Below are 21,960 nucleotides of genomic sequence, written 5' to 3' on the forward strand. Positions count from 1 at the left end.
TCTGCCTCCGTGTCTGCCCCACACCCCCAGTCTTGCTCTTCGCTACTCCACATACTGACAGCTCATTCCTGATCTCATGTTGGCAGATTTCTGTCTTCTCTCACTGCCACTCACCCCCTACCCTCTCCAATTCCCTTTCCCAAACCCAGGACAGATTTCAGACTGCAGGGTTCCCAGTGGCTTTCCAGCCCTCCCCTTCCTGCCCACACACTTCCCCAGCTCCTCCTTCCCAAACCTCAAGTCTCACGTTTTTAGGATTTGCTTCTCTACTCCCCACCCCACTAAATCCTTTGAAGACAAAATAAGATCAAACTGGACTTTTAATTCTTACTCATTTCCAGGACTGTACAGAATGCCACCATTGCCCTTCGCCTCTTCCCCACCCCACCACAGAAACCATGAGAACATTCTATAGCTGTGGGTCCGCATGCACACGCGCACGCACACACACACACACACACACAACATACACGTATGTCCCGCGTTCCCATTCTCCTCAGGGTATTCAAGCAGGTCCTGGAGAGAGTGGGATTTTTTCCAGACTCCATTCCCCAGTGGCCACTGCTGAGGTCAGGGGCACTGCACACAGGGCCAGCCTTAAGGTTAGTAGGCCAAAAGGCAGATGGAAAACACGGAACCACTGCTGCCCTGGGGGCCCCAAGTGCCTCCCAGCGCCCTCTCTAGGGAGGGAGGATTGTGGGTGGGTCCCACTGACCCTGGGGGCCCCTGGGTGCAGGGCTGTAGAATGCTGGGGAGTTAATGCTTGGAGGGCACTGGCTGTCAGTGGAGGGGGCAGCATCAGAACCCCAATTTCTTCAGGAACTGGTTTATCAAACCAGTTAGTGCTAGAAGAGATAACCCCTCCTCCAACTGAAAGGCCTTTTTTGAAAGCCTGTAAACTTCGTCTCTGCGGTAGGCAGCTTTCAGGAGAGAGCCCTCATTACGCTGCAGGAGAAATGGAGTCCTTCACCTTCAGCTTGCACTGGTCACTCGCCTGCTGTGAAGGATTCTTAGCACCTTCCCTGATCCCTACAGCCAAGGGCTCTGGCTCTAGCTTCTTGCCAGAGCAGGGCTGTGTGTTTGACACGTGGTGCCCAAGAAACATGTGCCCCGGGGCTTGAAAATGCATTTCTTCACTCTGACACGACAGGCCTGGGTCTAATCAGAGGTGGCTGTGACAGCATAAACGACCACAGTCTAGGACCTCCAGGCTCACAACAAAAATAGAGCCCAGAACCATATAATTTGGAACTGTTTTAACATTTGTCTCTTTCTCTTGGGGGAGGAGGCGTTGACTGTGATAAGGACTCTGAAATAATTCTGAAAGAGCAGGGCTGGAAAGTTTCTGAAGTACATTTCAACTCACATAAATACCAGGGACTCTCACTGAAAATGTCTGCCCATATATGCACATTTATTAGAAAAAATATGGGTGGACTGAGCTAAGATGGAACATGTCATCCTTCACTTTAACAGCATGCTGTGAGATTCGGCACAGGCGGCAGTGGGAGGGGAGGCCTCTAGAGCCCGGAGCACTCAGACCTCTGTCCACCTGCTGTGGAGCCAAGCTGGGCTCTGTGAAAGCCCAACGCTGGTGCCCGAGCTGAGTGTCTCATCTCTCAGCGCTGGTATCAGCCCTGCTTCCAAAATTGTCCTCTACATGCACGTGAAGGAGCCAGCCCTGCCCTAGTCACGAGCTTTATGAAGCTGTTTGTTTGGGTGTGGTGAGGCTGGGAACCATGCCAGACGGTTACAACTTCCTGCAAATGACAATTCCCCTAGGAAAAGAAACAAAAGAAGCTCTTCTATTTAAAACCTCTGTAGGGAGAGGAGGGGCTGGAGGCCCTGGTTTGGTCTCTCATAATGTGTTCACGGTTTCCTGGGTCTCTGCACGTTGGCCGCCTCCCTGCTCCGGCCTGCTCATCCCCAGACCCATCTCTAATGATCTCATTTTTAATCGGCTGTGCATTTAAAACACATGCGAACTGGGCTTTTATTGTAAAATGCTTGAGAAGATACAGAATAGAGAAGTAACCAGTAAGATACTGTCTTACTTGTTTGACTTTTAAAAACTCTCCCTTGCTTCAAAGAAATGTAGTTAAAGGGCCTCTCTTGGGAGACTCTTATAGTTGGGTTTGAGAGTTTTCTGTTAGCTTGGTCCTCGAGGTCTGAGCAGAAACCAGGGCCCAGGCCTCAGATGAGAGCCAGCTGAAGAGGTGAGCAGGATGGGCTGGAACCCACTGGATGGTCTCTGCCGTGTTCCCGACGGGGGCAGAGCTCACTGTCTGATTAAACCAAGGAACCCAAAGCAGGAAGCTGCCAGCCAGTTAGAGTCTACCAGCCTTCCCTCCTTGTGCCTGCAGGCTTGGGACCCGACAGCGTGACCCCGCTCCTTGACAGCAGTGCTGTTCAGTCGGCTCAGCTGCTTCTGTGACGGTCACCTGGTCCAGACTGTTGTCCAGGCAGGCTCGATTTAGGGGGCTTGAGTCTCTTCACTGTCGTCACTCAACCACTGTCACCCAACTGCATTCTTAGCTGCTCCTTGGCAGTTTTATTGCATTGTTTTTTTCTCCACTAGAAGACTTTAAATCCTCACTTGGGAGAGGGCAGCAGGAGGGGGTAACAAAGTTGGCTCCGCAGTTAGCGTAGTCTGCTGCTCTATGGGCTCCACACATGGAAGGATGCATGGACAGATGGACAGTTAGTAGGTTGTTTGAAAAAAGCAGGAAAAAAATATGTATTGGTCTAAACCACATCAAATCGTTCCTATTTCCCTGGATAAAACTGTGTAGCTGCACTGGGCAAATCTGTTAGCTTCTTCAGAATTTGGATGCCTAATGTGATGTTAACCATGGGTCTATGGGAACTTCTTATAAACTGGGGCGGACATGGGAGGGTGTGGGTACCAGCACAGGCTCCAGAACTGAACGACTGGAGCTCAAATCCTCACTCTGCACGTGCTGGCTGTGGTCCTTGAGCAAGTTCCTGACCTCATCAGCAAAATGGGAGCGTACTGGTTTCCTGTTACAGCTTTAAGTCACCACAGACTTAAAACAACCCCCATTTGTTATCTCACCAGTTTGGTAAGTCAGAAGTTGGTGCTGGCTGGGCCCGTTTCTCTGCTCCTGGTTTCACAAAGCCAAAGTCAAGGTGTTGAGTGGCTGGGCTCTTACCAGGAGGCACTGGGAAAAATCCACCTGCCAGCTTACTTGAGTTGGCCACTTCAGTTCCATACGGTGTAGGACTGAGGTCCTGTTTCCTTGCTGCCTGTTGGCTGAGGGTTGTTCTCAGCTTCTAGAAGCCGCCTGCATTTCTTAGCTCTTGTCCCCCTTCTACCATCTTGAAAGCCAGCAGTGGTGGGTTGTGTCCTTCTCATGCTTCAAATCTTTCTGGTCTCCCCTTCTGCGTCATCTTTCCTTTGCTTTCCTCTTCTGCTACTTGTCTCTGACTCTAGCCTGAAAAATTTCTCTGCTTTCTAGGGCTCAAGTGTTTAGATTGGGCCCACCCAGATAATCCAGGATTATCTCCCTAAGGTCCATAACCTTAATCACACCTGCGGAAGTCCCTTCACAGTAGCACCTAGATTAGTGTTTGGATAACCAGGAGCTGGGATCCAGCTCTTAAATCCTGCCTACCCACAGAGAGTTGTGAAGATTAAACAAGGTGAGCTGGGTAAAGCACAGAGCTCATACCTGTCACAGTGTAAGGACCCCATGCCCACTAGCTGCCAAGGAGCAAAGCAGACACTCAAGGCTCCTGGCAGCACTGATGTCTGCAGCGCCAGCCAAGAGCACCCAGCAAGGGTCCGGGCGTCAGCTCTCCAGGACCCACACAGATGTGTGATCTGACCTGGTCCCCTGCTCAGGCCCACCTGCTGACTTGGGCCTTCCCAGGTGCCTTTGTTTACCTTGGGGAGCTGGTATCTTTTCTCCTGGGCCTGTTGCATTTTGGAGATTTAGTTTCCCTTCTGTCTTTACCATTCAAAGCTGGGGTTCACGTTTGGTCTACTCTGACATTTTGGTTAGACTTTACTTGTTTGAGAGTACCTTTCACATCAGATCACTGAGCAAAAGAGGAATGATCTGGTGTGAAGAATACCTAATGGTTCCTATAAAAGCTGGGCATGGGCACCAGGCACTGGGGAGCATTATTAACAGGGAGCTGTCTTTGGTCTTTATTACCAGCACCCAGAGGGTGGGAATAGTGACTGAAACTTTGGGTGGCTTGAGGACACGTCTGTAAGAGACGTATCTTACCGTTCAGTTTACTCCTGTACTTGCATTAATGCAAGACGGCCTCAGTGCTGGGGTAACCCGGGGAGGTTAAGCAGCTCGCCCTCCAGAAGATCCGTGGTAGAGCTGGCCTTGGAACCCCTGGCAGCGTCAACACTGGGCTGGGCCTGAGCCCCAGTGCCAGATAGTAACCTCTTTTTTCTGTATCAGGCCCTAAAGCGCCAGAGCTCGTTGGGCCTTTCCTTCTTTAACAGCATCTTGGCCCATGGGGACCTGCGCAGTAACAGGCTCAACCAGCTGTCCGTCAACCTGTGGCACCTGGCACAGAGGCACGGCTGTGCGGACACCAGGACCATGGTAAGGCGAGGGGAGGGGTGGGGGGAGTGGGGGGCCCTCACAACGCCCACCAGGCACGGCTGTCCTGGCGAGTAATGCAAGCCCACTGGCCAGGCACAAGTGGCCTCAACACAACATCAGGGCCTGGACATCAAACAGCCCCAGTCTCCCCTTCCAGAAAGGTGCCAGGCCCTACAAAGTACAGATGGCTCTCCGTATCTGCAAGTTTGGCATCCTCAGATTCAACCAACCACAGATCAAAAATATTCAGGGGGGAAAAAAAATTCCAGAAACTTCCAAGAAGCAAAACCTGAATTTGCCACCTATCAGCAACTATTTACATAGCATTTACATTGTATTAGGTGTTAAAAGTCATCTAGAGATGATTTAAATATACAGGGGGAGGTATGTAGGTGATATGCAAATACTACACCATTTTCTATAAGGGATTCAGTATCCTCAGTTTGGTCCTGGAACCAAGGGACCACTGAGTAGTATTAAGAATTAATTCCCTCTGAATAAAAACCACATGTATGAAAACACCAGTCATTCCTGGTGATTTTAAGAGCAAGCTATAATCTAAGAATTCTTATTTAAAAACTGCTGGTTTCTTCCCCTCCCTTCTCTGCTAAGAAAAAAGCCAGAGCTCCCGATATGGCGGATTTGTTGGAGCCTTGAGAGTTATGAACCAGAAAGGAGATGAGTCTTTCTCTTTCCTCCTAGGTGAAAACTCTGGAATACATCAAGAAGCGAAGCAAACACCCAGACATGGGGCATCTGACCGAGCTGGCCCTCAGGCTCCCTCTGCAGACGAGGACCTGACCCTAGGGGCTCTGGTGCCAAGTCCAGAAAGACCTGTTTTGCGTTTTTGTTTTTATTTTTACACACGTACAGATTGGCTTCTCTACTAGATTATTCTGCCAGTGAAGTGAACAAGCGGGAGCTGTCAGAGCATTCGAATCCACTCCTGCTCACTGAGCAGAGCATCTTAGTGTTTCTTTGCACAGGTGGCCTTCAGATGGGCCTTTAGGGAAAAACTGAAGAATGCAAGTAACATCTTTCCTTTCTGGAAGGTGTTTTTTAATTGGAAAAAGAACCTTGAAAAGCAGTCCACTTTGACAGACCCACTGTGCCCTATCCCTAATTTGCTTTATATCAAAATCAGCTCTTAATTGGATTTAGAATATGCTGGTGGATTAAAGGAGAAAGTGAAGTCAAATCTGAGATTCCCTGTGGCTTCGATGGAAAATATACTGTAACTGAATAAACCTCCTGAAGGAACACTTATGTTCATGACTGTTCATTTAATTACAGTTGACTCTCATCCGGAAGAGAACGTGTCTAAACATACCGCCTGGTTTTCTTGCAGCCATAACCCTAAACAGCATATGATACTGTCTACTTTTTTATCAGTTTGGCGGAATCTCATTCTTGTATTACCACTAATGAGCTTCCACGGACATTCTGAATCAGTAAGAGCATTAATATTGGTGGTGGTGGTGACTCACAGCCTAGAACCCCTTGTGCAGGAAAATGCATCCAAGCTGTGGATTAAAAGTGCCCCCAGGGGCTTCCCTGGTGGCGCAGTGGTTGAGAGTCCGCCTGCCGATGCAGGGGACACGGGTTCGTGCCCCGGTCCGGGAAGATCCCACATGCCGCGGAGTGGCTGGGCCCGTGAGCCATGGCCACTGAGCCTGCGCGTCTGGAGCCTGAGCTCCGCAACGGGAGAGGCCACAACAGTGAGAGCCCCACGTACCGCAAAAAAAATAAAATAAAAGTGCCCCCAAACTACCGTACGTTTGGAAGGTACACACTGAATGTAGATAGACGACATTTTACCTCTACTCGTGAAAAGCCTGATTACAGTTCACACAGTAAAAGTAGCTAAAATAATTTTTTTTAATTTACATAAACTCATGTTTTAATTGAATAGCTTGGGACCAAGAATATGCTATGGATTTTCTGGCTGGCTTAATAGTGAACCCCACGAGAAAACGGCCTCTGTTAAGGAACAGCGTGTACTGAAGAATGCACCTCAGCTGAACATAACAGACATTCAGAAAGCACAGTGGTATTGCTCAAATGTTTCCAAGTGGCCTTTATTTCACAAAATTATTTTCATTAAAATTACTTCCTATACCACTTTTACTATATGATACTATTCAAATGAAAATCAATTGGCAAATTTACAAATTATGCACTTTTAAGTCATCTACTTTGAGGCTGTACACATCAGACAGCATCAGCGCCCAAGCCTGAGCCATGAATTCCTAATGCTCTTCCATGAACCTGGACTTGGACTTTCACGTTTGGTCAGGTATCCGTTACACCAAAGCAGCCTCTGAACCATGTTACCTGGCCCAGGTGGAAGCTTAGCTTTTCTGTGTTCTTGTGTGGTTTCCTCAGCCTGTTACTGAATCAGTTAGCCAGTCTCTGAAGACCACGGCCTACGTGAGGTGAAGTCTACTACTACTACTACATGAAGGATGATGGAATAACAACACAAAAAAAACCAAAAAATTTTAGGAAATAAGGTGAAAGTAAGAAAAACTTCTGCACGAGGCCTGTATTAATTTTCTATTGCTGCTTTAAATTACTACAAACTTAGTGGCTTAAAACGTCACAATTTTACTACCTTATAGCTCTACTGGTCTGAAGTCCAGTGGGCTTACCTTCAAAGTGAAGGTGTCAGCTGGGCTGTATTCCTTCTGGAGGCTCTAGGGGAGAATCAGTTTTCTTGCCTTTTCCAGCTTCTAGAGGCCACGTGCATTCCTTGGCTGGTGGTCCCTTCATCTTCAAACTAGTGACAGCTTGTTGAGTGTTTCTTGCAAGTCTCTTGACTCTTCTGTCCCCTCTTCTAATCCTGGATTATCTGGGTAGGCCCAGTCTAATCATATTAAGGTCAGCCGATTAGCAGACTTAATTCCATCTGCTACCTTAAGCTCCCTTTTGTTTTGTATCACAACATATTAACAGGTTCCAGTGATTAGGACTTGGACGGGAGGCGGGGGGCATGGGGGCATTATTCCAACCACAAACCTGAACAGTTCTAAGTTTGCAGAGCTGAACACACAATTTTTAAGGGGAGAACTGTGTCTATCTGGCAAATACTTTTGATGGGCCAGTCTAGTTACGGAAAGGTGGCCTCAGGGAGGGGCCTAGTGGGCTAAGGCAAAACAGCAGGAATCACCCCAAGGAATAAAAAAGTGGTTAAGAATCACGAGGTCTGGGGAACGGCTGGATAAAGGCAGTTATAAGGAGGGAAGGACCTTGCCATAGGAGGAGGGTCAGTCAGTGAGCAACCCCCAAGGGAGAAACAGCCGACAAGTTCAAGAACAGGGTTGTTACATATTCAGCTAAGACCATGGCTGTGCTTAAATACCAGACCTCCCACCCATCTTCTCCCAGATCCTGAGTAAAAATCCAAAAACCGCCTTGTTCCAGTGGAGACAGGCTGTGTGCTACGTGGAGTCAACAAATGAGGAACAACATGGGAAATCACACCACAGAAACTTGCAGACAGCTTGAGGAGGGCCCAGGACATGGGGAAAAAGGGGGATAGGTGACTCAAGACAATGTTGTTTAATTTACAAAAGGACGGAGGCCCAGCTAACTGCAGGGCAGGAGCTGTCACTAGAGCAACAGTGGTCTGCACCTATGAGAGCAGCCGAGACAAGGCTAAGTTCAATCTGAGGACACTTGGCATCTTGCCGTCTTGGCTGCCCAGCCTTCTCTGCTTAGACCCTGCTTCAGGAACAGACTTTAATAAACCTTCCCAAGCCAAGTGGAACTCATTCAGCCACACTGGGCTAGAAAGTCAAATCCTATCACACACAGACTGAAGATACTGAACAGCAAGAGGGGAAAGGCCTGACCACCACACCCTAATGAGAGCTACCACTGTGGGGATAGGTCAGGGACAATCGCTCAGCCACTCTCCGGAAGCACCCGGTAGATGGCTGAGCACAGTCCTTCCTGACAGCTGAGCAGGCCCAAACCGTAGTGTGATCTCTCAGCAAAATAAAAACGATTAGAGACGCAGTGGTTGGTTCCTTTTACACTGGGCAAGTTCCTGTAGTGTGGATCAAGACTGGGAAAGATTTATTCCCCTGTCGGAATGGGATGTGCCCTGAAGAGCTAACTCAAATGCAGAATCTTACCGTGTAGGCCTCTTCCGTTACGCATCTCAAGGTGGAATCCATGAAAGGCCAAGTTCACCTTCTGAGTGACGTGGCCCACCTGAATCACTGCTAACACAGACTTTGTAGGACTCTAGACCTGGCCGATGCTTGCTGGTCAGGGCCCAGGCAGGCCTGCCTCACCTCTGCCCCATGGGGCAGTAGTGGACCCATGTTCATCTCACCAGCACCCGAACCTCAGTCTTCCTTCCTGACTGGCCTGAGAGTCTCCCTCCACATGCCAGGGGCTGGCTCAAGAATGGGTATGTGACCCACTGCTGGGCAATGAGTTATGACAAAAGGGCTTCTGGAAGTTTCCTTGAACCACAAGGTTTTTCTTCTTCCTCTGTAATAGTCTAGTGTCTTGATACGCTGCCTGGAACTGCTACAGCCATCTTTCCACCAGCCTGATGAAGCCAACACCGAGGATGACGGAGCAGAGAGGAAACATTCGTTTCCTTCATGGGAAGCTGAATCAACCCCCTACGACAGGACAGGACTCCCTGCCACGTGAGAGACTGAATTTCCTGGCTGTCCAGGCCTGCCTGAGTCAGGATGTCTGTAGCAGGAGTTCAAGCCAAGTGGTGTGAAAAAGGCCCAATGAGAACTGATATTTTAGGAAGCAAAATGCTAGGTGAATGCGGAGAAGGTGGTCACGTCACTCGGGTGGCTATACCTGGAGCTTTGGGAGGCTGGCCGTAGAGTTAAGGCTTGGAAACGCTGATCCCAGGCTGACGAGGCAACGCCCTGTCATCCCCACGTCTGCGCCTCCCGGCAGGCATTCAACCTCCTCCAGGGAAGTCGCCTGGGATTCTCCTCCTCGTGATTGAAAAGAATCCAATAAACACGTCCCTGGGAATTAATGTGCCTTCGGCTCACGTGGAGGACTAACCACCTGCTCTCTAAAACGCCTGTTCAGAATGCAGTTAAAGCAGAAGGATGAAATGCAAGCTTGCCACTGGGGATGGAAGGACGGCAGACGCAAAAGGCAAGATGGGTTCAGAAGCACACTTCCCAGCAGCAGAGGAAGCTCAGCCGCATCTGCCTGGTGGCAATCCAGACGCCTCTTTGCCTGTGGCTACTCCAAGAAGGGGGAGGGAAAATGAGCTTGCTTCTCCCTGTTTACATTAATCCTGCTTCCTGTTTGAGTTTTAGGCATGTAAAAAGCTTCTGTTTCCTCAATGGAGACATTTTAATCCTCAATGAGTATTCTGGGTGAAATTCCCTAGAGGGGACATTCAGTGTAGTGAACAGTGACATCGGTCTTGGGGCACAAAAGTACACTTGGCACTTACTGGTTGGGTGACCCCAGGCAATGTTATTACTTCATTCCTGAACTTCAGTTTCCTCATCTATAAGATGGGGATAATAATAGCACCTGTTTCAGAATCATGAAGATTAAATACATTAATGCAAGGGAGACACGTATGTGCCTGGCACACAGTAAGCACTAGACAAGTGTGAGCTACTGCTGTTGATACTCACTGTCTTCAACAGGGACGGAAGCTTCACACAGAAAACAGGTTTCAGCCACTCCCATGTTCTCCTGGTTCCTGAAACGAGCTGCCCTCACCCCAGTCTGTCCAAGCACATCAACATAGTTGTCCTTTCTCTCTGCAGGAGTTCGATTGGAGACAACTGTCCTATGGCTTTCGTCTGCGTAACAGAACCGTTTTGGGGGACAAGACAGGAGAGCTTAATCTTCAAACTTGACTGACTTGGATGCATTCCTGTCAATATAAAAGATTCTGTCCGGAGCCGTGGAGAAGCCGAGGCCGGCCCTCCGGCTGTGCTTCCAGCTCATGGCCCGGTCGTAGTCCTGCTGTAGATTCCGCTGCAGAGTGTCGGCCACCTTCTTGCTGAGGGCCATGCTGGGCCTGCCGACCATGTTAGCGGGGCGACTGAATGACGGGGACAGATTTTTAAAGCCACCCATGAGTTTGAGAAATTTCAGTTTCTGTTCCTCATTTTCAAAGCCAGCAGTATCCCATTGGCCAAATTGAGTTCCCTGTGGTAAGAGAAAACAGGTGGTTACTTTCCTGGCTTCCAAAGCATCTTCCTTTGCCCAGCCCCCAGCCTTGCCGGGGAGGATCCAGATGATCAAAGGCTTACTGCGCACCAGGCACAGTGCTCGCAGGCACAGCGGTGGATTATCTTAACTCCAACCAGAGCCCTGTGAGGAATACTGTTGGTTCCCACTCTCCTGATGAAGAAATGGAGGTTTGCAGCTGGACTGGGGGCACAAGCCTACTTGGTAACCCTGCTGGAACTCCATCTCGGGTCTGGCCCACACCAGAGCCCACCCTTCACACTGAGTTGCCCGTCTGCCTCACTCCTTCTCCCCCAATTCACGGCAGACAGTACGACACATCTCACCAGCTGGCTACTCATCCATCAGCCTAAGGTTTCTGTCCTTTGGAGGGTGGAGAGGGCAAGCGGGAGTCTGAAATGCATTTCTCTTCGCAGAAGCGCTGCACTTCATAGCAGGAAAGGAGTGGAGGCCCCGGGAGGTGAAGGGTCACATGAGTCGGAGGCTGAGCTAGCCCAGGAACTCAGGGGCCCCGATTCCTGCCCAGAGCACTCTACAACCCACGCACGAGTCGGCCATGTTTGAGAAAATACAAGAGAGCCCCTCAGAGCAGTGGCCCAAGAGAAGACTCCCTTCCCTCCCGTGTCTGTGGCCGAGGCCAGAAACCCAGCTCCCCATGAAGACTGTGACTTCAAAGACTCAGGATTGAGTCCCGCCTGCGTCACCCGGGTAAAGAACCTTAACCCCTGAGCCTCAATGTCCTCATCTATAAAACGGGGGCATAACAGCCCCCGACGGGGCTTCACTGAGGCTCAAATTAGGTTTTACACCAACAACTCAGAGCCCGACGCCTGGTTCGCTTTAAGTCCTCGAAAACCGCTCATCTACCCACCCCACCCCACCAGGATTGCTGACCTCTGTGCCGCCTGGGAACTCTCCGCCTGTGAGCCAAATGCCAGCCTAGCACTTATTTCCAGGTCGGCTTTGGGAGAACAGTAAGAACCAGTCATTGCTACAGCTAGCTGGCCTGAGAGAACTGGTGACAAGCTCTCCGAGCTTCACAGTGCCCCCAATACAGGCATTAACAACTGCTTCCCAAGCCTTCACTTTCTAGAAGGAGAGGCCACCTCTGACAGCCCCACACTGGGTCTGAGGAGAGAGCCGCCAGAGGCTGACCAGTCCTGTGAGCCTGCTCTCACTGGGCTACCAACCCACTGAGAGGGGACCCGGTCTCAAATCCCCACCATGTGCCTGAGCAGTCAAGTGGCCCCAGGTCCCCGAAGGCAGGGCCACCTAAGGCATCCCCAGAAGATCCCAGCCCCTATGCCCCCGGACCACCCTCCTGCTGTCAGGTCCCTCCAGGTATAGCCTCTGGGCCACTGCTCTGGATGACGCTGCCTTGTTTCTGGCCTTCCTCACTCAATCATGGAATCTTATCAGCTCTGCCCAGTTCAAGAGGATGGAGAGAAAGAAGACACTAGAGGAATGACATAACAAAGTCCCATTCCATACCCCTCTGGGGCAGAGCATGAGTCCCATTTTACAGGTGTGGAAACTGAAGCTCAAAGAAGGGAAGTTACTTGCTAAAGTCTCATAACTATAGAAGGTGGCAGAGCCAGGAACTGATCTCAGGTCTTTTGATCCAAAGCAACTGTTCTTTTCTGTGCTACACTAGGAAAGCTTAAGACAGTGTTACAAGGAAGCAAGTCCTTCCGTCATCTGGATCCTCTGTCCCCCTCTCCCAAATCCACGTCTATTAACAAGTTCTCTTCTCTCCCCTCTGCCCTCTCCTCTACCCCAGTCCCCGCTGCCCCACATAAATGCGCTCCAGCAGTTCCCACCGCCCTGCCCACCGCACCCTCCCGTCCCTCTCCAGCCTGACCTAGCGGTCCCCATGCCATACACTCTCCCGTGCCACCTCCTGGGGCCTGGTTTGGAAATTTCCCATTCCAACTGGACCAGAGGCCTGCCACCTCTGCCCCCGCCCCTGTCCCAGCAGCTTTCTCAGGGTACCACCCACTGCTGGAAAGAGCTCGCCATCACGTGTCCCCAGCGACTGATGACGGGGACACCCTGCCCGTCCGGAGCCAGAGACAAGGTCCAGGCTGCTTAGCTCAAGCGGCCAGCTCTCCAGGAGGGAGGCAAGCACCCGCTTCCCAAGAAAGGAGAGTAGCTCAGGACGAGCTCTGTCGTGTCGAGCAGGGAGCCGGCTGGCGGGCGGGAGCTGCTTTGGGGCCAGATGGACTTGGTCTCCTGCCCCTGCAAGGTGAGGAGGAGACCCCTCGCGGAGCCCAGCGTGAAACTTACCGTCTGCTTCCTGGTGTCAGAAGCTTCTGTCCTGCCCGACTCACGATCGATCTCTTCTTGCAAGGCCTTTCGCCTCACCTGAGCAAGGAGGGAAAGGAAAGGAAAGAGGGCAATTAGACAGCCGGTTTTGAGCTTCAAACCCAGGACAGAGAGGAGGTGGGGTGGGGGGACTGGAGGGGGATGGGCAGCTTTGTTCTGCTGCAGGCCGGGGGAGGCATCTGTCAAAAATACCCTCTAATCATGTAAGGGGCAATCCCTTGGCCTAAAACATACAGGCCTCATTCACCCTTCTTTTCCATTCCTTAAGAATGAATCTTCCAGCGGACTGCCCTGGCGGTCCAGTGGTTAGGACTCGGCACTCTCACTGCCAGGGCCCGAGTGGTTCAATCCCTGGTCAGGGAACCCCGTGCACTGAGTGGTGCGGCCCAATAAATAAATGAATGACTCTTCCTAGACACTGAGGCTTTTCCACCTTTAGCATTAGAACCTCTTCTGTTTGTAAGAGCCACCTGGGGTGGAAATTTTCTCAAAACACATGCCCAAAGCCCTGCCTGTACAGAAGATATTGTAGTTAACTTTCTTGCTGACAGCATCGTCTTCTAGAAAGAACACAGGCTCTGGAGTCAGGCACAGGCTAGTTTGAATCCTACCACTGCCATTAACTAGTTGTGTGGAAGTCAATTAATCTTTCTGTACCGTGGTCTATTTATCTGCAAAGAGATGGAAATATCAGCTACCTTGGAGGATAAATGGGAGACAGAGAACTGCGATACTGTGGTTTATAGTAAGAAATATATGACAAGAAATATATATATATAAACTCATCCCCATTCCTGGCACAGAGTTCCAAAATCCCTAGGAATTTCCTAAGTGATGGGAACAATCAAAGTGTCCTTTGTTATGTTAATTGGGCGACTTTTGTAAGCACCTGAAGATGGGGGCTGGTTGCCAAGAGAACCAACCACCGATGAGAGGGTTGGAACTTTCAGTCCTGACCTCTGGGGAGGGGAGTGGAGGAGGAGATTGAGCTCAGCCACCAAATGGCCAATGATTTAATCAACTGTGCCTCTGTAATGAGGTCTCCACAAAAACCCAAAAGGTCAGGGTTCGGAGAGCTTCTGGGTTGGTGAACACTGGAGATTTGGGGAGTGGAGCTCTTGGAGAGGGCATGGAAGCTCCATGCTCCATCCCACACACCCTGCCCTGTGCGTCTCTTCCACCTGGCTGTCCCTGAGTTATATCCTTTCATAATAAACCAGTAATCTGGCGAGTAAAATGTTTCTCTGAGTTCTGTGAGCCACTCTAGCAAACTAATTGAAGCTGAGGAGGAGGTCTTTGGAACCTCTGATCTGTAGCTGGTTGGTCAGAAGCACAGGTGACAACCTGGCTTAAGACTGGCGTCTGAACGGGGGACAGGGGTGGGGAGCAGTCTGGCGGGACTGAGTCCTTCACCTGAGCGGTCTGACGGTATCTCCAGATAGACAGCGTCAGACTGAGTTGAACTGCAGGACACCGCGTGGTGTCAGGGAATTGCTGGTTGGTGTAAGAAAGCCCCCAGCCCCACGATGAATTGTGGTGCAGAACGTAAGACAAAGAGTCCCCGGCACACAGCAGGGACACCTCACACACTGTTACCAGAGAGGCTCAAGGCCACAGTCAGCGCACCAATGACCCTGTGGTTTGATACAGAAGCTTCTAGGGCCCAAGGGTTCAGGTGTGACTTTAGCTGCTCCCAGTTTGTGGCCCCTCCTCTTCTCTTCTAATCTACCACAGGCTGAAATGAGGTGACCGTTCATATAGTTCAAAACTACATAAAACAGGACTTCCCTGGTGACGCAGTGGTTAAGAATCTGCCTGCCAATGCAGGGGACATGGGTTCGAGCCCTGGTCTGGGAAGATCCCACATGCTGCGGAGCAACTAAGCCCGTGTGCCACAACTACTGAGCCTGCGCTCTAGAGCCTGCGAGCCACAACTACTGAGCCTGTGCTCTACAGCCTGCAAGCCACAGCTATTGAAGCCCACATGCCACAACTACTGAAGCCCGCGTGCCTAGAGCCCATGCTCCGCAACAAGAGAAGCCACTGCAATGAGAAGCCCGTGCACCGCAACGCCGCAACTGGAGAAAGTCTGCGCATAGCAACAAAGACCCAACGCAGCCATTAAAAAAAAAAAGAAACTGCATAAAACAAATCCAAAGGGCAGCTGTAGGGATGAGAGAAAATGATGGTGTATTCCTATGTCAGAGTCATGCTGCTGACGGGGAACAATGTGGATGTGCACTCACTGAAGCGGAAAGCAGCTCACCAGCTGAATGAAAAAAGTGAAAAGAACAGTGTACAGAGCATGACTGTACGCTGCTTTAAAATCACACATACACAGTTACAGAGGAAAGATCTAGAAGGATATAACAACCAAGGGTTAACAGTGATTATTATTAGGTGGTAGCAGGGGTCCCCAACACCCGGTCCGCGGGAGGTGAGCGGCCGCCAGTGAAGCTTCACCTGCTGCTCCCCGTCGCGAAACTGGTCCCTGGCGCCAAACAAGTGGGGGACCGCTGGGTGGCAGGATTTCAGGTTGCTTTCCCCCAACTATTTTTTTTTTTTTTAACACAATGAACTTTTTACCAGGAAAAGAAAGGGAGAGTTGGGGCAGAAAGCTTCACTTACATTGAGATCATCTGTCACCCAAAACAGAAGTTTTCTTTAAAACCGTGAGGTATTTAATAGGCACGAATTCATAAGAAGCAAAGAGGTGGCTGGTGGGCCTTGCCCCCGAGAGTGGTGGGACACCTGGGAGAGGCGCCCAGGGCAGGGGCTGGGCCTGGACGGGTCAGGGCCCCACCTCCATCCTCCCCACCAGCCACTGCAGCCCGGGGCCCCATCCCCAAACGACGATGACCTGTAGGAGGCTGGGGAGCCCCTGGTTCTGGGGGGCCTGCGCTGTGTGCCAGGCCCTGGACTGGGCCCTGTCAGCATCATCCTACTGAGCCCCTCCCCTCCAGGGAGAGAGGCCCCCAACGCCCCAAAGGCATTAGGAACTTCCTCGCAGCATCTTGTAGGCCCCCCTCCTTGTAGTCGGCTGCCTTGCAAGCACTCCTCCGTTTCTCTCCTGGAGCGGCAGGCGGCAGGGCCACGACACGGGCCGTCCCCACATCACACCCTGTTGCTTCTGTCCAGCAATTACTGGCTGACACAGCGTGAGGATGCAGGCAGGTGAACGGCTGCCACTTACAAAGCACAGGTCTCGGGCAGGCCCCTGCTGAGCGCCTCCCAAATGGCCTCGTTTGGTCTTCACGGCCACCTACATGGGGGTCCCGGGGTCAGTGACTGCCAAAGTAACCTCATTAGTAATGGCCCAAGGCTGTACCTATGCGGTTACTATGCTGTCCTGATAGGCCTTGGGGTCCAGGATCATAAAAATATCCCAATTCTAGAATGTCCAGCTCCCACACAGGATCTGGGCACGACAGAAGCAGAAGCTGGTCCACAAGAGAACAACTTCTCCTAATGCTCCTGTACAACAACTGCATTTCTACATACTAGCAATATATACAACAATAAAAACTGAACTGAAATACTATTTACAATAGCATCAAAAATATAAAATACTTAAGGAAAATTTGACAAAAGACGTGCATGACCTGTACACTGAAAACTATAAAACAATACTGAGAGAAACTAAAGACCTAAATAAATGGACAGAGATGCCATGTTTATGGATCAGAAGCCTTCATACTGTTGTCAATCCTCCCCAAATTTGTCTGTAGATTCAAGGCAATCCTAATCAAAATCCCAGGAGCATTTTTTGGTAGCAACCAACAAGGTAATTTTAAAATTTATACAGAAGTGCAAAGGACCTGAACTAGCCAAAGCAACTTAAAAAAGAACAAATGCTAGAGACTTATACTACCTAATTTAAGACATTATATAGTTACAATAATCTAGACAATGAAGTATTAGGGTAAAGACATACAGATCAATGAAACTCAACAAGAGTCTAAAAATAGACCCACACCACATACACACACACACACACACACACACACACACACACACACACACACACGGTCAACTGATTTTTTACAAAGGTGCCTAGGCAATTCAATTGAGAATTTAAAACTTTTTTTTTGTTGTTGTTGTTGTTTTTGCGGTACGCAGGCCTCTCACTGCTGTGGCCTCTCCCATTGCGGAGCACAGGCTCCGGACGCGCAGGCTCAGCGGCCATGGCTCACGGGCCCAGCCGCTCCGCGGCATGTGGGATCTTCCCGGACCGGGGCACGAACCCGTGTCCCCTGCATCGGCAGGCGGACTCTCAACCACTGCGCCACCAGGGAAGCCCCTAAAACGTTTTTAACATCAAAATAATGCTAGAAACATTGGACAGCCAATAACAAGGAACAAATTATTGATACATGCAATACAGATAAATCTCAGAATGATTATGCTAGGTGAAAGAAGCCAGTTTAAAAAAGAGCACATACTGTATAATCCCAATTATATACAAATTCTAGAAAACGTAAGCTACGACAGAGTAGTGGTGGCTACCTGGGGATGGGAAAGGAAGGGATGGAATACAAAGGGGCACAAGGAAACTTTTGGAAATGATGGGTACGTTCATCATCTTAATTGTTTAGCTTGTTTCCTGGATGCATACATGTCAAAACTCATCGAATTGTACACCTTAAACATGTGCAGATTCTTGTATGTCAATTATATTTAAATAAAGTTGCAAAAGACAAAAAAAAAAAATGCTCCTGAATGGAGGCCAGGAGGTGGTGATGCATGGGCCGGGCAGAGCACGTGCCCACTGCCTGGCTGCAGGTCACAGGGACATGTCCCCTTTTCCCCCTGCAGTGGTTATGAGGAGGGGAGGCCACAGGCTCCCCGCCACTGGAGGGGCGGCAGAGGCTGGCCTCGTTGCCTTTGGAGTCCCTGATGCCTCTGGGACCAGGATCTCATGGCCTGCCGGGAGGCGAGTGTGCGTCTGGGGAAGGGAAGACGCCTGGGAGGACGAGGACCAGTCGTACCTGGTCTATGTGCGCCTCGTCCATGTTGCCCTTCTTTTCCAACACCACCTCCAAGTCCGTGTCTGGCTCCTGCAAAGAGGGCAGAAGGAGTAAGGCTCAAGCGGACGATGGCCTCTGCCCTGGCAGCCCAGCCGGATGAGATCGCAACAGAGTCCAGAACAGACTCAAGACTGGAGCGCTACGCCCACCCCTATCGCCCATAGAACACCTGCCATCCTTTCTCTTCCACGATTCTCCCCAATTCTGTCCTGAAGACTGTGGCCCTGACCTATCTGACAGATGGACGCACTAAGGCTCAGAGAGATGAAGTGACTATCGTGAGGTTACCCCACAGCTCAGGGACAGGGCTGACACTAACCCAGGTCTCCCGACTCAGGCCTAGAGCACTACCTTTCCCGCCAGGCGTCACCTCACTTCCCAGGGTGACACCAAACCAGCAAGAGGAGAAAGGCCAAGGCTCCCATTGACAGTGGGGGAGGAGGGGCTGGCGAGGGCCAGGGAATGCAGAGGTGGGGCTGAGGGCCTGCAGCAAACCCGAATCCCCCCGGTTCTCTCCCCCATACCCCGCCCCAGCCCCCCAGCTCCGGAGTTCTGGTCGGTACCTTCTCTCCTGCCTGGACAACCAGGACAGGCTCTAACTCGGCTTCCCCGCCCCCAGCACTGGTGCATTCCACACAGCAGCTCGGGTGCACCCTCAATTTACATCATGTTATATGTCAACGCCGTCTCAATTAAAAAATAATAAAACCACCTCAACTGGGCCATACCACCCGTTCCCCAGAACCCTCCAGGGGCCCCATCTCATTTACATGGAAATCCAGACCCCTGTGGCGTCCACAGGCTGCCGGGACCCCAGCTGGCCGAGCGCCTGCCACGCCAGCCTCTTTGCTCCTCCCAGGGCCTCTGCACCTGCCGCTCCCTCGGCACAGGCGGCCCCAGCCCCTCACACATCTCAGCTCCCACACAGACGCCTTGCTGGGCCTGCATGGGCCATGCTCTCCCGGGCCACCCTCTCTCAGTGGCCTCAGCCCCTGCGGGACCATCTGACAGTAAGATTCAGGTTGGCCACTTTCCCCTAGTCCCTCAGCAGTGACAACTGCCACGTCCTTGCTTCGGGTGTGCTCTGCCTGGTACCCCGCGTCACCTGTGATGAGCCCTGGGTGGCTCTGTTCGCTCACATCGCCTGCCAGGTCCCAGTGCTCAGCCCGCCTCCTCCCTCCCCTCCCCAGGCAAGGAAGCCCGTCAGGGTGGAGAGCACATCTCTGCCGTCTTCACCAGGCTGCCATCCCCTCCCTTCCTCCTGGTAACAGGGCCCCGGTATTCCTCTCAGAAACCAGTTCCCCCAGTTTCAGACAGTGGAGTTACAGCAGGACTGACACCCTCAGCCCCTGCCCACTGGCTTCAGATCTGGGCTTCTGGTTTGTGACCCAACTGAGATCTGGGAGAGCAGTGCTGGGACTTTCCCTGTAATCGTTTTGGAGGGGCCACCCCTCTCCTTTTGGGGGTGGCTTAACTACTATGAAGAAAGCCTGGAGTTGCTGGGACCATCTCACCACGGGGTTGGGGTGGGAAGGAACCTGATATTAAAACCAGCATGGAAAAATACAAAGTCCAGAGCTAGGGAAAGCCACACAGGCATCGCCTGCAATCTAAATCCATTTGATCCCTAAATTGTGTAACCTGAGTGCAGATAGCTATGGACATCATATTATCTCAAACTATTTGGTTCCTGAGCTTTAGATAGCAAGTGGCAAGAGTTCAGAAAGAGAGGGATTTATCTGAAAAGCTTATTCTAATCAATCCAGATCCTGAGTGCAGAGAGTGAGAACTTGGGTAAAGTTTCAATAGCAAGGGATACCTGTATTATTGAGACTATTACACTAGCACCTGGATCCAGCTATACCTGAAGGTAGTAGCTCTCAAACCTTCTAGTTACATGTGTTGATAAATCCCCTTTTCTGACTAAAGGCAGTTTAATCAGGGCTCTGGCAGCTAAAACGCTGAGTGCCTGTGTGTGTGCACGCACACACACACACACACTCCCAACTTCCACCCCTATTCTCCCAAAACAGTGTGCTTCTGAAGGAAGCCTACCTCCTCCCAAGGTTCTCCTGCTACTGTGCTCTCCTGCCTCTTCCTCTTCCTCTTCAGAGCTGGCTCCTCAGTGTCTGCTTGCTCTGCCTTTTTCTTGGACTTCATTTTCTTCTTCACAGGGGCCTTGGGGCCATCTCCTATTGGGATGTAATCTGGAGCTTCAACTTTGACTGACTTTTTACTTCCTTTCCTACGGCTGCTCTCCACATACCTGGAGAGCTCAGGGTGCCCCAGGGGGGTATCTCCCTCCTGGTGGGTTTTCTTTTTCTTCTTCATCTTCACGTTGTGCTCCCTGGGGCTCCCCTGCTTCCGTTTCTGTCCCGAGGCTGCCTGCTCAGGGACGCCATCTTTCCCAGCTGAGCAAGTGTACAAAGCGTCCCTGGCCTCACAGAACCAAGGGTCCCTGGCTGAGAAGGCTGTAGCTCCCTGCACCTTCTTCTCCTTCTTGTGTTTTCTGAGCTTCTTGCCAACTCTGGTCACCTCCTCGCCCTGCCCGGGGTCTGGGGAGGTCTTCACCCTTGAGCCAGGGGACACGGACTTTCTCTTCTTCTTCTTTTCCCTACCAAGGGACTCAGATGGACCAAGTGCCTGCTTCCTGGGGCTGGGAGATGGCTCAATCCGTCTGGCACGTAACATGGTCTCAGGTTCTAGGGGCTCCTCGCAGATGGTGCTGTGACCCTTCTTTTTCTTCTTTTTCTTCATTAGAGGCATTTCGGGTGCCTGCTCTTGGACCATATTCTTCAAGGGTGATGTGGTTCTTGTGGGACAAACCTCCGCAAAATAACTGTCACTGTTTAAAACCGAGTATTGAGTCTCTGGTTCTTTAACTACCTTCTTCTTCTTCTTCTTCTTTTTCTCTGGGAGCCCAAGGCCCAGGTCTCCTTTGTGAGTCTTAGTGATCATTCCTGAAAAAAGAAATGATACAAGTTATCCCCATACCAAGCCACCCTGAGTACAATTCCACTAGGTATTACCAAAAGTCACGTTTCCTGGAGTGGATGGTCTGAAAGATTAGGGGCTAGGAAAATGGGCATGATTCCTGTGGAGCAAAGGGAAATATGATCGAAGAAACAGAATGGAGTTTAAATCCTGACAGCCCCGGGTTGAAATCCAAGCTGCTCCCTCACCTTAAGTCAATCACCTATCCTCGCTGGGCCTTAACTTCCCCAGCTGAAAATGGGGGGGGATAACACTTCCTTCCTCAAAGAGCTGTTGGAAAGAATAAACGATAATCCATGGAAAGTGCTTGGTACATCATTGATTCCCTTTCCTAACCCCCTTCCTCAAACCTCTTAAGCCTAGTCTTCTCTCCAGAAACGTACCCTGTGCCAGCCACTGAGGGCACAACTGCACTCAAGCCACAGGCCAGGCACGGCCCCCAGGGCTTACCTTTTACTGGATGAAGGGGACAGAAATCCTGAGGTCAGCTCCTCTTGCTGACTGTCACCAGAGGCAGTAACTGTGACACAATTAATCCATTCCCTTGCTTCATCTAAAGAGCGCTTCAGCTTTGCGTCTGGAAATTAACTGCCCCCGCCTGCACTGAGGGTGACTTACTCTTCTAATTACCTTCCCACGTGGCTAGTAATGAGAGCAGCAGCAAGGTATGGTGAGGAGCCCCAGCTGGGGCTGAGGATGCCTGCATTCAAATGGTGACTCACATACTCTTGCCACACAGCACTGGCTTCTCCGGGCCTGAGTTTTCCTATCCATAAAAGAGGCACTGAACCAGATCAGATCAGAGGCTAGTGGGGGAG

At 50.9% G+C, this 21,960-nt stretch overlaps 2 protein-coding genes across 6 annotated transcripts in view; one reads left to right on the forward strand and one right to left on the reverse strand.

The window, feature by feature from the left end:
• Nucleotides 1-5,849, forward strand: part of VPS35L (VPS35 endosomal protein sorting factor like) — a 129,417-nt gene extending 123,568 nt beyond the window's left edge. For 2 of the 3 annotated variants that reach the window (XM_029221840.1, XM_029221839.1), the window contains exons 30-31: nucleotides 4,443-4,589; nucleotides 5,292-5,848. In XM_029221840.1, coding sequence (XP_029077673.1) covers nucleotides 4,443-4,589; nucleotides 5,292-5,390 — 246 coding nt within the window. In that variant the 3' untranslated portion in view covers nucleotides 5,391-5,848. Of the gene's footprint in view, nucleotides 1-4,442; nucleotides 4,590-5,291 lie in introns of all 3 variants that reach the window. The other variant, XM_029221837.1, reaches the window with a different exon arrangement.
• Nucleotides 5,850-6,413: 564 nt separating this feature from the next.
• KNOP1 (lysine rich nucleolar protein 1) overlaps nucleotides 6,414-21,960 on the reverse strand; it is a 17,963-nt gene continuing 2,416 nt past the window's right edge. Inside the window, exons 2-6 of one of the 3 annotated variants that reach the window (XR_003793317.1) lie at nucleotides 20,204-21,108; nucleotides 18,110-18,178; nucleotides 13,083-13,160; nucleotides 8,729-10,754; nucleotides 6,425-7,455 (exon numbers count right to left, since the gene is read on the reverse strand). Coding sequence is in view for 2 of the 3 variants with exons in the window: in XM_029221842.1 (XP_029077675.1) it covers nucleotides 10,443-10,754; nucleotides 13,083-13,160; nucleotides 18,110-18,178; nucleotides 20,204-21,106 (1,362 nt within the window). In the remaining variant the exon portion in view is untranslated. Of the gene's footprint in view, nucleotides 10,755-13,082; nucleotides 13,161-18,109; nucleotides 18,179-20,203; nucleotides 21,109-21,960 lie in introns of all 3 variants that reach the window. The other 2 variants (XM_029221842.1, XM_029221843.1) reach the window with 2 other exon arrangements.

This window comes from Monodon monoceros, unplaced genomic scaffold (genome assembly GCF_005190385.1).
Source record: "Monodon monoceros isolate NGI ecotype Baffin Bay Population unplaced genomic scaffold, NGI_Narwhal_1 Super_Scaffold_13, whole genome shotgun sequence".
Taxonomy (NCBI): Eukaryota; Metazoa; Chordata; class Mammalia; order Artiodactyla; family Monodontidae; genus Monodon; species Monodon monoceros.